The 16,926-nt window shown below is 44.6% G+C and overlaps 1 protein-coding gene across 2 annotated transcripts; it reads right to left on the bottom strand.

Moving 5' to 3' along the window:
- Positions 1-1,328: 1,328 nt before the first annotated feature.
- On the bottom strand, positions 1,329-16,067 carry zhx3a (zinc fingers and homeoboxes 3a). Of its 2 annotated transcripts, none has more exons than XM_074655767.1 (3): positions 15,710-16,067; positions 3,917-6,803; positions 1,329-2,875 (listed from the first exon to the last, which is right to left on the bottom strand). In XM_074655767.1, exons 2-3 carry the CDS (start codon positions 6,604-6,606, stop codon positions 2,842-2,844), a joined length of 2,724 nt encoding a protein of 907 aa, XP_074511868.1. In that variant the 5' UTR covers positions 6,607-6,803; positions 15,710-16,067; the 3' UTR covers positions 1,329-2,841. The 2 variants fall into 2 exon arrangements, with proteins under 2 accessions (XP_074511868.1, XP_074511937.1); XM_074655836.1 differs by having other exon boundaries at positions 15,897-16,035.
- Positions 16,068-16,926: the final 859 nt, after the last annotated feature.

The following is a 16,926-nucleotide window of genomic DNA, read 5'->3' as shown; positions in this document are numbered from 1 at the left end:
CTAAAGCCTGAAAACAGAGCCATGAGGAGGTGCAGAAGTCTAGTTTTCTCTCAGAACTCTTGAATTACAAAATGCTGAAAGGTTATTATGGAATTTTTTGCCCAATGATGCCAACGATTCGTTGCCTACTGAAACCCCAGGTAGACTGCTTTATGTCTTGTAGGAAAATCAGTGTTATGGCTTCATATAATATAGAAATATCATTCATTACCATCAATCTATTTATATGTTTTGGATTTCAAAAACATTAGAAATGGTTGTTTTTCTTCTCCCTAATGTGCAAAACAAAGCGAACCGATACCGTGACCCAAAAACCGCAACACAAACCAAACCGTTGGCTCGTTGAACCGTTGCACCACCGTTAAATACAGGCCTGTTAATTATTTGATGGGGTGCCAGAGACATGGAAGAGGCAATTATCTGAACATAGGTTTACTTGACCATTAAGTAGTCTGCTTTATTTCATGTATAGAATCAGTGTTATGGCTTCATATGATATAGAAATATCATTAATTACCATCCATCAATCTATTTGTATATTTTGGAATTCAAAAACATCTGAAATGGTTGTTTTTTTGGTTGCGGTTCTTCCTAATGTGCAAAACAAACCAAACCGTGGGCTTGTTGAACCGTTGCTCCACTAATCTAAATCCTTTAAATTAAAAAAAAAGGTTTTTAATCATATATTATGTTAGAAAATGAACCGTGGTGTGACTGTACATTCCTGTAATTCCTTGTGCCTTTTTCCAGAAGGATTTCATGTCTCTGGTAACATCTGGCAGGCCTGTGCCTCTTTCTTTGCCCACACTCTTCATTGAATAGAGCAGCTCTGGTCACCATCTGCATACATACCTGAGGCTAAATACCTCCCAATACACCTTGCAGACTAAATAAATAGATTTAAAAATGTGATAGGGTAGCACAAGCTTTGAAGGCTCCATGCCGAAACGTGTAAGCGGATGCCTGTAGTGATGTGAGCCAATTAAACAAGTGAAACGCTGGTGTTTTGTCACCCTTGAAATCTGAGATGTGCTACATTTTTATGCTTATTGGACTTTGGGTCTAGCGCTCCCGTCACCGTGAATCCCATTATTGAAGTGCAACCTCCTTTAACCAAACATAAAATAAAAAGGTTATTCTATGGAAAACAGACTAAAACTGCATTATCCGCTGCCCACCAGCAGGTGAGGCTGTATGCATTCCTCCCATCCCGGCAGCATTGTATGTTACTTTCACATTCATCACACTGAATAATTTTAACTGGTATCCATGGCTTAATTCATATTCTCTCCCCGGTGCAAGGTGCTGAGCAAATAACGAGGCGTTGCTGCTTGGTGAGTATTCAGTTTATTCTGTAAAGATTCAGAAGTGTAGAAAGGATGATACAACAGTGCTTTATGATCAGACTATTTCATAAAAGTTTTTTTTTTTTTTTTTTAAGTGATCATTAACACCGTAAGTCCAGATTCCATTTATCTCAAACCAAAATAAATTTGTAACATTCGACACAAGTGCATACACTGCTGGTAGGAGATCAACCTCCAATTTCACTTTGGATGGTATAGCACCGTTCTTAGCTATTAGCAGCTTGACAAAGATGCAGCTTAATAGGATTCATGTAGTGACTGTATGTTTTATATAAACACAAGAAAATTCAGAGGAGAGCAATTATCTCCTCATTTGGCTCTCTAGCTAGCACAATATCTCACTCTGTCAGTGTCTAGGGATCAAATTGATAATTTTGCTTTAAACAACATTATGCCAGTAAATATATTTGATACAATTACAGCTTAAAGTTAAACATCTCCAAGTGTACAGAAAGCAGCACAAGATTTTTTCACAGATATAGACGAACAGTGACCATTGATGCACTGGCTTGTTTTTTTTTTCTTACTTTTTTTTTTTTCTCAGGACAGCACAGTAGCTGGAAAGCAAGGTGATGGACAGACAGGTCATATATAAACACATGGACAGAGCTGAGTAAGGCAACGTTAGCGTGGCAGGCTTCTCTCTGTTCAGTTTGCAGGGCAGTGTAGTGTATTGATCTCCACGGAGCTGTCAATACCTTTGCTGTGGGGCAGTGTGATTTTTTTTTAGCATTGCTGTCTTCATTAGTGCATTGTATATAGTCTCTTGCGTGTAGCTGAACTGCAAAGTGATCACCAACATTTATACAGATCTAAATAAACCATGTTTGATTGCATCTGGACTTACAGTGACTATAGAAGAGTAAATAGAATCGAAAAAAACAAATAACGGAAAAAGTAAAATTCAAGGCAGTGCTGAAGTACTGGTTGCTAAAAAAGTAAAAAATATCACAAAGCCAACAATAACATTTCCTTGACACGTCTTTTTGTTTGTCCAGTCAGTACAAACCATCTTTAGTGCAGTTTCAATCATATATATATATTTCTCCCTCTGACCCAAAAGCAATATCTCTCGGCCCTATCCTATCTTCGCTCATTCAAGTCAGTTTTCCAGTCAGTGTGCGTCTTTTCTCTTTCTTTTCTTTGATCCCTCGTACTGACCTCATTGTGCACCCTCCCCACACAACCACAAAGAAGCATGAAAGGCTTAAACATCACAGGACTCAAAGGTGAGAAGTTCTTTCTTTTTGACGATGGCAGGAAGTGATGGCAGATGGAAGAGGAGGAGGCGGAGGAGGAGGGGTGGTGGGTATTCACAGTTACAGTCAGAGTCCAACGGTCCAGCTACAATCACATCTGCTGTCATTATGAACACTCTTTTTTTTTCTTTTCTTTTTTTTCCTTTAGACCACGACCAGAGGAGCACGCCAGCCTTTAAACATCATGTTCCTCTGGCGAGACTGGGCCTGCTTCATCACACCTCCAGCAGCTCCATCCTCAGGCGATCCCTGTCGACACAAACAGGTAAAACACAAATCATGATTGGACAGTTCCTGTTGTCATGTGTTACTGTTGTACAAGTGAGGTACTTCTCAGGAGGGAGCGTTGTAAAAAGACGCCTGTGCACGGGGTTAACTTGGCTCTTGGAAATCCATCTCACCAAAGACAATTGTCATGATTTATTCACATATATTAGCATGCGCTCTCAATCTATAATTCAACGGCCCAGACTCCTACTTATCTAAAAATAGCTTCTTAAACACAGACCTTTTGATTGCCTGAAAAAGCTACTCATCATGAGTACCTGTACACACTTCTCCTGCCTCCTTTTTACTGTACATCACGCAACCACGACTACAAACAACAAGCTGTCATGCTTTCATCCCTCCACCTGACTTTCGTTGTTTTTGCTTTCTTGATTGATAATAGCACTGAGCTTGTAAATTATCACAAGGCACTCCGAATTAGAAGTCTGTCTTACTTCAGGAGCTTTTATTACATGGCTTTGTTGAACACTCAATTCTGATAGTTGACGCAGTTCTGATCTCAGACTCTGGCAGACCGTTTTTGTGTCAAATTATCGATTTCTTAAGTAAGTAGCTGTGTAATAAGCGGGATAATGTGCCGCTAGCGGGTCATTGTTGTGAAACAAAGCCCTTCAGGGCGATGCAAGACCACTCTGCCTCGCCCTGTTGGGGTTTATTTCACAACAATGACCGGCTCGCTGCAGATTATTGCTTACTTGTTATTCAAGCATTAAGTCTGAAGTACCTGGCCTTATAGCAGACCGTTGCTATGGACGCAGTTCTGATGTCGGACTCTGGCGGACCGTTTTTGTGTCAACTTATTGAATTCTTAAGTAAGTAGCCGTGTAATAAGCGGGATAATGTACAGCTAGCGGGTCATTGTTGTGAAATAAACCCCGACAGGACGATGGGTCTTGGACGCGGAGGGGTCCTGCATGGCACTGAAGGGGTTTATTTCACAACAATGACCGGCTCGCTGTACATTATACCTTACTTGTAATTTGAGCATTATGTCTGAGGTACCTGGCCTGATTGGCATCAGTCTGTTGTTCGATGAGTGACTGACTGGCCACTGGCTGCTGGTGGTCCTCTCCTCTCTCTGACCAGGGATCCTGCAGGACTCCCGGCGGCGCCAACTCCTCGGCTCGGCCTCGCTCGACGCTCCCCTCGGACCCCATCAGACCCAGCAGCGGTGAGTATGAATCCTGCCACACGACCCGCTGCCCTGAGTTCAGTCCTGCTTCTCCTTCACGGTGCTTGTTCATGTCTTGCTCAACAAGTTTCTTTTTGGCCGGCGGAGAGTCCTTCGTTGATTCGGCTTCGGCGTCTCCATGGCTCCTCGCTTCCTCTGTTACCACAGGCGGTCGTTGATAGGTCTCCAGCCACTTCAGCTGCCCGTTCTTGCAGCTGTACCGGCTGTCGCTGAACCAGCGCACCACCTCTGACTTGGGAAGGCCCGTCTGGACGCCCAAGTCCTCGTACTGCTGACTGCTGGGCCAGCGGGTGTTGGAGAAAATCTGTCGGAGGATGTGCAGCTGCTGGGGGGTCTTGTTGGCCCAGGGGGGTGAGAAAGACGGTTGAGAAGCCAACACCTCCGCCATCTCAGACCTATGATCTTGATGTACAATCTCAGATGTAGTATCTGGTTCATTCATCTTCAGCCTCTTGAAGTTGATCTTAATGGGGTCAATTTTCTGCTCTGGGCAGCTTCTGTCCCCAGCGAACGGGTCCTCCTCCTTGATGAGTTGCTGTAAGATTGACATGCCTTTTATGGGAAAGTCCTTGTTACATTTACCCTCATCTAAAATAGATGAGCCGCTTTTTGTAATGACAGTAGTGCTGGTGCTTTCAGTTGGGGATTTGCTGGCATGGTTCAGGTTGGGGAGACTGTCATTACAAGTAGTACTGGGGTATTCATTGCTAATACTGCTGTTGTTGGTCTTGTGGATGTAGTTGTTGCGTTCGTCGTCGGGCTTCGCGGCGTGGGCCTGCCCTTGTGGACTGATGGCGCCGCTGTTGTGATTGTTACAGGTGATGTTGGATTTGCTGGTGTTGTCGATGATCACTTGACTCTTGGTACTGTTTGAACCTTCCAATCCGATCGGTAAACTGTTGCTTTGGACATTTGATTTCCCGTTGGTGTCAGCAACACAGTGCTCATCATTATTGCTAATGTTGGCGATGCTGTTGATGCTGTTGGTTGGGCTGCTGTTATGCACCGTTTTCCGGGTGACAGTCTCACCGCCGTTACTACTGCTGGAATAGCTGCTGATGCTGCTGCTGCTACTGCAACTACTGCTGCTACTGCTGCTTCGACTGCTGCTGGTGCTACTGACACAACCGCTGCTTCCAGCCATGTCCAGGCCGAGGCCGTTGCTCTTGTCCGGCTCCACAGTGGGTTGAGTGTTCTTGGTCAGTACCTGTGTTGTTGTTCTGACTACGGGAGGAATCTTTGGGGGGACGATTGGAGTAGAATACGAGACCCTGGTGACGTTGGGGTTGGTTGACATGCTCGCCTGCGTGGCCATGACTCCGACGGGCCTGATTCTCATATTGCCGTAGGGAACTTTGGCCATCTGAAAGTTTGGTCCTTTTGAGCCTGCGTGGACAGTGTGGTGGGATACAATTTGATTAACGTGCCGTTGCGTAGCAGGTTGCTTTTGAGGTGCTCCACCCTGGAACACGGTGTTGAACATCTTCCTCCTGGCCTCTTCAATCTCTTCGGGAGACCAGCTTATGCCCTGCTTGAGCCTTTGGGCGGTGAACCACAGTTTGATTTGCTCTTCGGGGAACTCCGAGACTACCGTTAGGTAGCAGAGTTCGGCTTTGGTCGGGTAGGGGAACTTGCCAAAGGATGTCTTGAGAAAGCTGCTGGTGTCCATGGCGGCATCGTAGGTGGGGATGCTGCTGAGAGGGATCATCACCTTTGGAAGGTATTTATTGGAAGGAGGGGAGTAAAGGGAGGGAGTGTGCTGGTGAAAGACTTGGTTGGGCACTGTCGACTTAATCACGTGAGCGACAGTGGTCCTCGGCATAGCTGGGGCGCCAGAAAGGCTTCGAGCCCCGTTTTGGAGTTCAGGCACATTTGTCAGCATGCTGGGGTCTACATCCTTTCCAGTGTCTATCTTGCGTACCTCCACGGTGTGAGACACCACAATCTTTTTGTGCTCCCCCTTGGCTTTCATCATCTTTGCAATCGGGGTTTTGGTGACGGAGATCCCAGATTCTTTGTAGGCTTCTCCGTTGTCTGTGAAGAGGCTTTGCTCCACTGTTGTTACTCCATCCCTCGTGTTGACAGTTAGGGAGGCAGTGACCAAGCCCTCCATTATCTTAGGGTGGGCGGTAGCATTATGCAGAGCCAGAGCCTCAAAGCGGACAACTGACACCCCACAGTTCAGGCAGTAGAAAGTGGGCTGGGCCCTGAAGTCTAAGTGGCAGTTGTGCATGTGATCCAAAAAGTAGTTTAGATCTCTGGACTCGAAACGGCACTTTGGACAGCTGTACGCGCCTCCTTTCTGCATCTCGCTGCCACTTTCGGATTTGGAGGAGCTGTGAGAGAAATGGCCAGACTCTTCTCCAGAGATGCTGAGTATGCTGTCTTCTGGGATTGTTGGTAGGAGTTCTGGTAGCGAGCCCAGTATGATTTCCTCACGCACATGTTTGGATTTGGATGGTATCATGCAGGGTACAGTGGATTTCCTCTTGCTGGCCATTGTGCAGCTTCGTGTAGATGGGAGAGTGAGTGATTGCTTGTCCGGTGTGATGAGAACAGAGGGCGGGTGGAGAGTGGAGAGGGTTGAATGGAGTTTAGTGTCATGGACCAGCCACTATGATATCACAGTGTTGCTTCATGCCCTCTGCCACTTCAGGACTCCTGTCACATGGACGAGTTTAACAGCTCCCAGGGAACCTGCGAGGAGAGAGGACAAAAAAAGAGAAACGTGACTCTTTCAGCCCATCTTTAATTTAGTAAATGCAGCAAAATAAATGGCACCAGAACATCGTCAAAATCTGTCGTTTATGGATACTAGATTTATAGCTTTGAGAGAATTAAAAACATGAAATATTCATACTATGACATACTATAATAAGCAGGATGCAGAGGAAGCTACAAGCCCCACACAGGGTACTAAATGTAGGTGGAAATACAATGTGATAAGTGTAGGTGGTATTTATCAGCAATTACAGCACTAAAGTAAAAGAGGCTAGGGCTTTTCTTTTGAAAAAAAAAATCCTTTTACATTACGCTCATACTCAGAAACGAAGGTTACATTAAATTACCGTACCAGAGGAGGTAAAGTGGATCTCGTTCACGAGGCACATTATGTTTTTTAAATGACATCAGAGTTCATGAACAACATTATTTTCTAAATATTGAAACATATTTAACATGAAATATATCAAGGAAATCTACAAAGAAACATGATTAAAAAAAAAATACTTAAGGGCACCACACTCCTTCAGTCAATGCAACTTGTCAGTGTTCTGGTTATTTATTTGGATTTACAGACTTCTGTCTAGCTGTCGCTTTTTATGAATTCAGAAAAAAGGAGCATGAAAATCAGAAATGACAGTCTAATTCACTGTTGCCATATGTTTTGGCTCTTCTAACTAGCGGTGGCAGTCGCCCACAGGATTATATTTAGTAAAGCTTCGTGATATTAACAAAACATGTAATAAAAAATGCCGGTTGGCACCCAGACTAAAGCTAAAGTTAATATCATATAAATGTGATGTGCCATGTTTGAAATCAGGATATTTGTTGCCAGATGCCACCTGCCTGCCTCCCTGCAGGAAACAGTTAATATCAGTAAAATAAATATCATCCACAGAGCAGTTTGGGGCTTTTGCACCTATTGAGTGGGATGCACTTCACCGCTCCAAATTGATACCTAACCTTAACCAGCTGTTCCACATTGTCTGCAGAAAACCACAAATATGCAAAAATATGCACACAGGTATGTGTGCAATGTGTAACATTTGCTCAACTTGTCTTGTAAAACGCAGGTATTATTATTTTCAATAATATTTTTATAAGGGGAATGGGGCATATTTTAAATCTAATATGTAGGGACGCACCGATTGCAAAATGATGGGCTCATACCGATGTTTAAACTAAACATTTGGCCGTTTTGTTGTTTATTTTGTTATTTATTCCCCCTTTGGTGCCAGAGAAACAAAGTCATCTTCATTATAAAAAATAACTGAAGTGTCTTAAAGTCTTTCAGCCCTTCATTCACATCTTGAATTAGCATAAATTAAATCACACACATTTACGAAACAAGCTTTAAAATAAACTTTTTTTCACATGAAAATGAACTGCTTCAAACGCCCCTAAGCCTGTATACAACTACTTACTCAATGAGAGGAATGTATTACCTAGTAAGGCTGTGTATTGGCAAGAAACTGGCGATATGATACGTATCATGATACAGGAGCTACGAGACAATATATTGCGATTTTTTAAATCTAATTTTAGGAAACTGTCACAGTATAAAGAACAACCATATGCATATAATCTGAGTATTAAGTTAACTTTTTTTATCAGAACAGTGGGATCTGCATTTGCATTTATCACACTCCCTGTAACATCCAACATCACAGCACTACTTTGAGAGGACACATACACAGAGAGGACGCATCTCTTTGCAAATTAAATACAGAATTGACTGAGTTAATCTTTGCGTGTAAACTATTAATTAAAAATCGATTGTGTTTTTGAGAATCGATACAGTATCACGAAACATATCATTTTTTCAATATTTTTTTACACCCCTATTACTTAGTCCAATAAAAACATTTTGTGAAACATAAATGTAATTAAATCAGCAGCTAACAACACAACATTAAGCCCATATAAAATGAATGCAACACATAAACATCGGCCGCTGCCATCTGTGAATGTCATCTTATTTGCCGATAAGCCGATTGCCATCAACGAGGCGAAAATCGTCCGATACCGACGCATCCCTACTTATACGTTCAATATTAGTCACATGCTCTGGGTCGTGCTGTCTTGTTCGTCTTTGGTTTGATATTGTAAAGCAGACATATTGAAGATTAAATGACTTTGCTAGAGAGAGAGAGAGCATTTTATTGCCACGCTTGGATGGGAGCCATGTGTTTTACATTGGACGTTACAGTGCACCTTCCGGGCATAATGTAGTGTCAAATCAGGTGACTGTGTGTGTGTGTGCGTCCCAGGAGTCGGCCAACAACAGTACAGCGAAGGAGCTGGAACATTCTCATAATGTCTGCGAAAGAACACATCTGAAGCCTTTTTACGAGCCTCCAGCTCAAACCGTTTCATCCTACACTTGTTCAACAAACAGCATGGCGTCGCACGCATGCATACAAACACAATACACAGATCACTGGGTGCGCAAATCCATTAGCAAACCACATCCACAGGCTTTCCCTTCCTATAACACTCCAGTCATGAGGATGGATACGGATTGTCTCTGCAGTGTTTCTCCTCTTTCTTCTCCGCATTATGAAGTGAAAAACACGCCTCTGTTCTCTCACAAAGCCACAAATATTTAACAGAGTTTTTAGGACAAGACAATGGATACGCTGCAGCCAGTGTTTCATTAGCGATACAGCTGGTTTTTATAGTCGTTTTAACACTGGAAAGCACAAAACTTGTAAAAACGAAGAAGAGGAAAAAAATATCAAAGTGGAGCTCTGCACTCTCTGCCCTCTGCGTGAACCTTTGACACACACACAGCCGCTGTATATCACTCATCTTCCTTTTCTGAGAATGGAGAAGCATGCAGCTGAAAATTAGTTTCATCCTATCTTCATTCATCCATATCACTTCGTCTTTACCTTCTCCTGCAAGCTTATCATTCTGGGAAAAAACATCACCTGCACAAATTCAACCACCCGAAACCTGGTTTCTGTTGAAATCCAGTATACCTCAACCCTCTTGTGCTGCATTTCGTTGGTCACAAAGAAAACAATTTCTCATACTTTCAACACGTCTCCTTTTGTCACGCTGCGTCTGAGCACTTTCACAGACTTTCGTTTTACTGCATCCACGTGCATGTTCACCACGGCCGGCTGGATGGTAAATAAAAGATGAACCTGTTCCCGAATTAAAACCCTCAAATGACTGGCCGACATTACACACTGATCCCAGACAGTATCCTTGTCTCTACCTCTTTTTCATTTCTACTGACGGCTGCTGCTTTTCTGACAGGAAGAAAAAAAAACTAAAACAAAACAAACAAACAACAAAAAAACTAGGTCACCAGCATCTTATGCAGTAATCCCAGTTCACTGCATCCAGACGCGAGCATGTGCTGTATGTTTTGCCGCCAGAGAGGTCATGATATCCTCTGACGGCACACTCGATTAACCCCTGTTGAGGACACAGCGTTCATTCGAGGTTGTTCCACTGAATGAGGGATTTAGAAGTCTGCCTTCACGCGGCGGAGGGATGTAGTCATGCACATCTGAAACATCTGTGTGAGTGATGTCACTATATGCTATAGAGGAGCGTTGGCTCAGTTTAGCTGTGCTGGAGTGATTTATTTTATTAGCACACCGTATGTCAGGATGTTTCAGCAAAAATAAAGTGATGGACAACTTGATAACGGCGGAGGGCTTGGTGTAACAGCCCCCCCCCCCAGAGCGGACGCCGGTTTGTGACGAGACAGACGCCGTGGCCTTGTACAGACTCTCCCCTCCCCGGAAAACACCCCACTTCCTGCATGAGAACACCCAAGACAAGCCAAAAAGTTTGGAAAGGTTACATAAAGAATCAGGTCACCTATCAAAAGAATGGGCTGCTTTATCTGGCGAGCGAGACGTGCGATCAGACACAAGACAAGGGCTTCCCAGACAGGGAGCCATTGAATGGTTTCCCTCTGAAAAGCCAGGCCTTGTGTTTCAGCGACGAGGTAGACAACGCTCAGACGATCACTGTCCCCGGTGTGTCGTATGTCCTCGCACTGGCACTGGATCTGTGGCACAGGGGGAGGAAACTCTTTTCATGTCAGCGGACCAGGGGAGTCGTATCTGAAGCGAGGGAAAGTGGCAGAGCTCTCTCTCAGACGTGCTTTCTGGACACCCACGCTCAGCGTAAGCAGAGGGGGCCTCGTTCGGCGAACCGCAACCACGTCTGAACCATTCAACGTTTCAAAAACAAGCGTTTCAAAACAAATGGGATTAGGCTAGGTTTAAATTCTGATGGGATTTATACGCTCCGCCTCATTTAATAGCAGCTTTAAGATTTACAGGAGGGCCTCCCTTATGTGCGCCTACACTGTCATTTCCATAACAATATTATATTTACATCTCATTAATATTTAATTATATTCTTTATACTTTTACATGGCAAGCAGCTGAGTGTGCTGCTCCCATTTCAGCAAACCAATTGAAAGAAAGCAGCATGTATTCCCTTTCATCACCTCATAAACTGCTGCAGTAATTACAATATTACAACCTGAAAAACATGCCCAATCTACAGCGAGCTGCTACCAGCAGGAAAAGGGAGGCGAGGCTGCAAAGTGGTTGCTAAACATTAAAATTTAATTCAAAACAGTCCACTGATTCAGACACTCCCAGATTGTTGGGTCACCTACAGTTGACATTAACAAACACGGATTGGTGTTTTTGTTGTGCCACCTGTCACATGAATGAGAATGTGAAGGCTGGAGGAGGAAGAAGGACAAAGGAAGACAAAACTCAGACGTTTGGGAGTGAAGTGAGAGGATGACTGATGATGATGACAGGCTCTACTGTTTCAATATTCCTCCCCGCTGACACCTCGTAGGCACACATCTCCTCACACACTCCTCACACACTCCCTCCTCACCTCCGCAACATTTAGCACCTGCACCGCTCTGAAAAATCTTTCTCTTTGAAAACGAATAACTGGCAAGGAGTCTCTTGATGCGACAGTCGCAGAAGACCTAAAAAAAAACAAAAAAAAACGGGCATAAATTCTCTCACTTGTGACAATATTTGTTTTGCATGTAATTTGCTTTGACAGTGATCCGCGGCTGTCTTGAGAGTCTGCTTCAAAAAATCTGCCAAAAAATGACTTGCTGTCCGCCGGGGGTTTGGGGCAGAGCGGGGGGGAACTCCTGACAGATACATCTGAATGATCGAAAAAATCAGTTTAGCGGGAACATTTTCTACCAAATGTCCATTAAATAGATTAACGTCATGTGAGTGGATCAGCTGGACACCCAAATATAAGCCAGAGACAGAGAGCAATTACTGTCTTGCTCAGGGAAGAGATTGGGAACAATGGCGCCTCATTTATAAGGGAAACGTGATCCAGCGCTGGGAGCCTTTAGACGGCCGACTGTCGAATCGTGATTGTTCCGTTTCCTGGGTGTCCCCTGTGTCTATCACGCCGCCACGGTGGACTAACGTGGGCTTTTTTTATTGACAGTTAAGGGTGGACAGGTTTCAGTTTGGGGACATCTTTGTGCGTGAATGGCACTGTACGCTTGCCAGCATGAATAAGTGTCAGGCTCTAGTGTTACGTGTGCTGAAAAACAATTGAGACTCATCAGGGTCCTTAGCACGGTGCTAATACAGCCCACGAGTCCACGCCGTCCGTCTTCACCACGCCTGTCCAGCTGAAGACACGCCGCGGCTTCAGTGTGGCGTCTCCACTGCGGGCTCTTTCTTTTTTTTCTTTTTTTCTACATGGGTGTGCTTATTAGTGTCTGAATGTCTGAGATGCAGGTGTTGTCAGACATCTCGTCCTCCTCCTTCTCCTTCTCCTCCTCACACACACACACACACACACACACACACACTCTCCCCCCCCTTACCTCCATGACTGCAGCCTCGTCCACTGGGAGACCGGTCGGTGGTGCCACTCATGTGTTAACATCGCCATGGCAACCCCTCTCTTCCCCTTGCCCACCACGCCACACACACACAGCGGAGTCACTCGCCCACACCCACCAACCTCAAGACACACACACACACACACACACACACACACACACACTAAATTCCCTGGACTGCATCCGGTGCAGGACAAACTTAATCCACATGCTCTGCCAGCCATCTTTGAGAAGTCCATTCATGGGTCAAGTCTCTTTCAGATAACTTTAGGTGAGGTCCGCGACAACAGCTTGAGTTTTTTTCTTTCTCATTCAGGTCGTAGGGACACAAAAGTCCCAGCTCCGCCGTTCTTACGTTTATGACGGCGCTTGAAAGAAATATTGCAGCCGTACCCCCCCCTAAAAATGACCTCCTGACGGTGTTATTGTCTTGCTAAATCAGAGCGCAGAGGCCTGGAGGCTGAGGCGCTACAGTACATACCGCACTCTGCCTGTCTGAGCATCTCTCTTGCATGGTCCTGTTTTGCATTAGGGGGAATGTAATCTTACATTGTTTTCTGAAACCCTTCTATATGCGGCCCAGATGAATGACAGACAAATAAACCATGGTGCGCAGAGAAAAAAATCTGAGTCATGCATCCTTTTAAATGAATAACTTCTTCAGTTCTGTAGCCAAGACTACAGGCATTCATTTGGCAACTTAAGAAGAAAAGGAAGAAAGATGGCGGCTCACCGCACATTGTACTGTCCATCCTAAAATGGCTGACATCACAGCCTCCTATAACTGCCAAAGCCTGGCAAATACCAGCTCCTGCTGACCAAACCTTTCTTGCATGGGACAGAGAAAGTGGCAGGGGCTCTTTCCCCACTAGCCCCGAGGTTTTTTCCCCTCCCTCTCTCGGTGCTCGAGCGTTTCTTTTGGTTGGAACTGAGCAAACATGCTGGTTTAGTGAGGCTTTTGAGTGGTCTGGGCTTCGATACGGCATTGGTCCAATGACAAAAGCAATACCAAAAAGGATGAAAGACCCAAATAAATATGAACCTGTATAGAGCGCCGTCCTTTCTGGAGGGGAGAAAATAGGAGAATAGGCATTGTGGTTCCGAGAATTTGCTGTGAGGATCATGAGGTACGCCGCTATCATGAATGCTTGTTTGTATAAAAAAAACGGCTGGAAAATGGATCTGGTTGGCATTAGATTAGATTGATTTTCGTCTCTGAACTCAAGGAATGTTATACACTCCAGGTCAAGTAAATCTGCAAATCATGACCATATGACCTTCCTCTGTATTCTCTGGCAGGGGATTCATTTTGAGCTGTGGGAGGCGCACGAAAACATCTACAGTGTTGTTAGAAATCAGAACACCAAATCCTGAAAAGTACAGTATTCCAGGTATACGCGGGGTGGCATGTGCAGAGCCGCTGTTTTGATGAGGGGAGTGGGCAGTCTTGGCCCACTACATTGTGTCTGTGTATACAAACACTCCGCTGTGGCCATAACCAAAACTGTGAGCTGTGCCTAATTGCAGGGAGTGAGGGATGAAAGGCAATATGCCTGGCCTCATTAGAGCAGTTCCGAGAAGGGAGATGGAAGACCGTTCCCAGGGATCCACAAAGGGAATTGACATTCCCCCGGTGTGAGCGTCCTGCTGGAGTGAAATCCTCCACACACACTGAACTCACCGGGCCAAGCTGAACCCGATCTGCCCGATCCGCACAGCGAGAGCTCATTTACCTTTGTTTAGCCGGTCATCACACACGCCTGAAAATTAACCATCGGAGTGCAGAAATTGTCCACCGGACTCGGAGTCACCCTCACGCAGCCCAAACACCTACTCTCTCAGGGAGAAACCTCAGTGGCAGAAGTGTTGCGCAGTCATTTCCATGACCTACATTAGATGTAACAAGCTTTCATGGCTAAATAATTAAAACACATTCCAAAAATTGCCAATGATTCATGCCTTGTCTAGCTGGTTGCTCGAATAATATGTGGTTGTCTCTGGTGTTATGGACACTGGACTCACACATGATCGACAGAGGCAACATTAGTCAGCAGAGGTCCCTCCCCTCAAGGCAGAGGGAGACACATGGCACTCTAAAGCTGGGGCAACATTTATAGACAGATAGAAAAATGTGAAGGAACTGATATTTTATTTTTAATACGACGCCTCAGTGATAATCCACAAAATATCTCCAGAAATGAGCAGTTTCTTTCTTACTGTACTGTATATGTTTCAGTGTGTGTGTGAGTGTGTGTGTGTGTGTGTGAGAGTGTGTGAGTGTGTGTGTGTGAGTAGGGCAGCAGCAGCAGCACATGTTGGCAGGAGGAAGAGGAGGAAATGAAAGAAAAAGAGTCCTGTGCATAGAGATACAGTAAGGCCTACCTTTCTGCTCACAGGCAAGAGGAAGAAATGTGTAAAGAGAGAAGTGAGCGATCAATAGAAAAACAAATTGATACTTGGCGTGCAGTTTTGGACATCTATAGACTTCAGTCCATAAATAAGCCAGCTATAGCTCTGTGTTCACAAGTCTTTTACAACTAAAAACACTCAGCACAGTGGAGGAAATACAGATACAGCGCGTTGTGCAATAAAATAAGCAGATACGCCACATATAGCCTATAGCGCGCGAATGGAACGCAGATTGAGACAGTTTTTGTTGGAACTGCAACAAAGTAACAAGTTAACACGTTCCATTCCATTGACATTCACAAGACTGCGGAGCAACAACACTAACACACTACCTCCGAGGCGATCTGCCACTCTCTATAACCTTAATGAATATTCCCAAAAATCCTCCACCCCCCTTCCTCCAACCTACTGTCGCCATTTTATACATTGGCGACTTCATATAAAACTGCCTTGACTACAGCACCAGATCCTAAATTCAATATTCGAGGGGTTTAATTCCAGTAAACAACTTTGTGGATCGCACCCTCTCCAATAAAAAGAAAAGGAGGTTTTTATTATAAGGCGGTTTTTTTCGGAAGAGTAGATGAGTCCTTACCTCAACAGTCGGTGGGAAAAAATGGAATCCGACATTAATATATCAATGAATAATATTGGATTAGCTCCGATCGTTGCGTTTTGAGGAGAAGAAGAGGAGGAGTGGTGGGAGAGCTCTCCTCAAGTGAACCCGGTGAACTGGCGTGAACCCGTCAGTGACCACGGAGAGGTACATTACATTACATTACCTTAACAAACCCTCAGACACACTGTATGGAGACGGCAACAACAACTATGGTCGGCGGTGCAGGACGAGGCAGCTCCAAAAAAAATTATAGCGAGTGTATTTCCTATGAACACGTGATTCAGAGCGTCATCCAAAATCCAAAAGCCCTTTCATCTAAAATGTTTGGAGAGGGGCGGGGATGAGATGGTGGGTGTGTATGTGTGTGTATGTGTGTGTGTGTGTGTGTGTGGGTGTGTATGTGTGTGTATGTCTGTGTGTATGTCTGTGTGTGTGTGTGTGTGTGTATACTGAGCCCAGTGCACATTTGGGTATGTCGTTATAGGGGTAACAGATTGGGTTATACATAGCTACAATGGCGGAGCAGAGCAGGCTGAGCAGATGGATTGTATTGTGTAAATTTGGGATATGACAGGAGTTAGTGATCCACCCGAAAAGGTCCTCTTAAATCTTAATTAGGTCACATGTTTTTTTTTTCAATAGATGCATGCCCGTTTTTAGACAAAAAAAAATTCTCTTGATGGGCTACCATGAATATTAAAGGGACTATTTGTAACTTTCAGAAATGCTTGTTAACAGCGACACCTGTGGCTGTTAAGTCAACGAAAGTCAGCGTAGGGCTTGCGCTTGTGCTCGCTCTAAATAGACATGAATGAGCATCGCTCAAAACAGTGATGTGACACACGTCAGCTAAAACCACAATATCACTCTATATTTCACCTGTTTGGCAGTAATGTTAGCTGACCAGACGAAGTCTCTCCATGAATCAATGCTGATCCTAGTGTTGGCTTTTCCTGCCTCAGCCCCGGAGAGAAACGTTATTGTCTCCCGACTGCGCCCGCAGGGAGACGATAACGTTTCTTGCTGCGGAGCCCCGTCACTTCACAAGACACGGGAAACCTCTGTTGGTCTGGAGGAGCTGCAGCATTTATTTCTGCACAAACGTCCACTGTACATTCACTAGATATTCTCAGAGCTAAACTAACTCTTCTGCAGTGTGTAGTGAGCGCGCGTGAACGTGAGGTGGAGCGAGA

This window comes from Sebastes fasciatus, chromosome 1 (assembly GCF_043250625.1).
Source record: "Sebastes fasciatus isolate fSebFas1 chromosome 1, fSebFas1.pri, whole genome shotgun sequence".
NCBI lineage: Eukaryota > Metazoa > Chordata > Actinopteri > Perciformes > Sebastidae > Sebastes > Sebastes fasciatus.
This window is presented reverse-complemented; position numbering and strand designations above follow the sequence as displayed.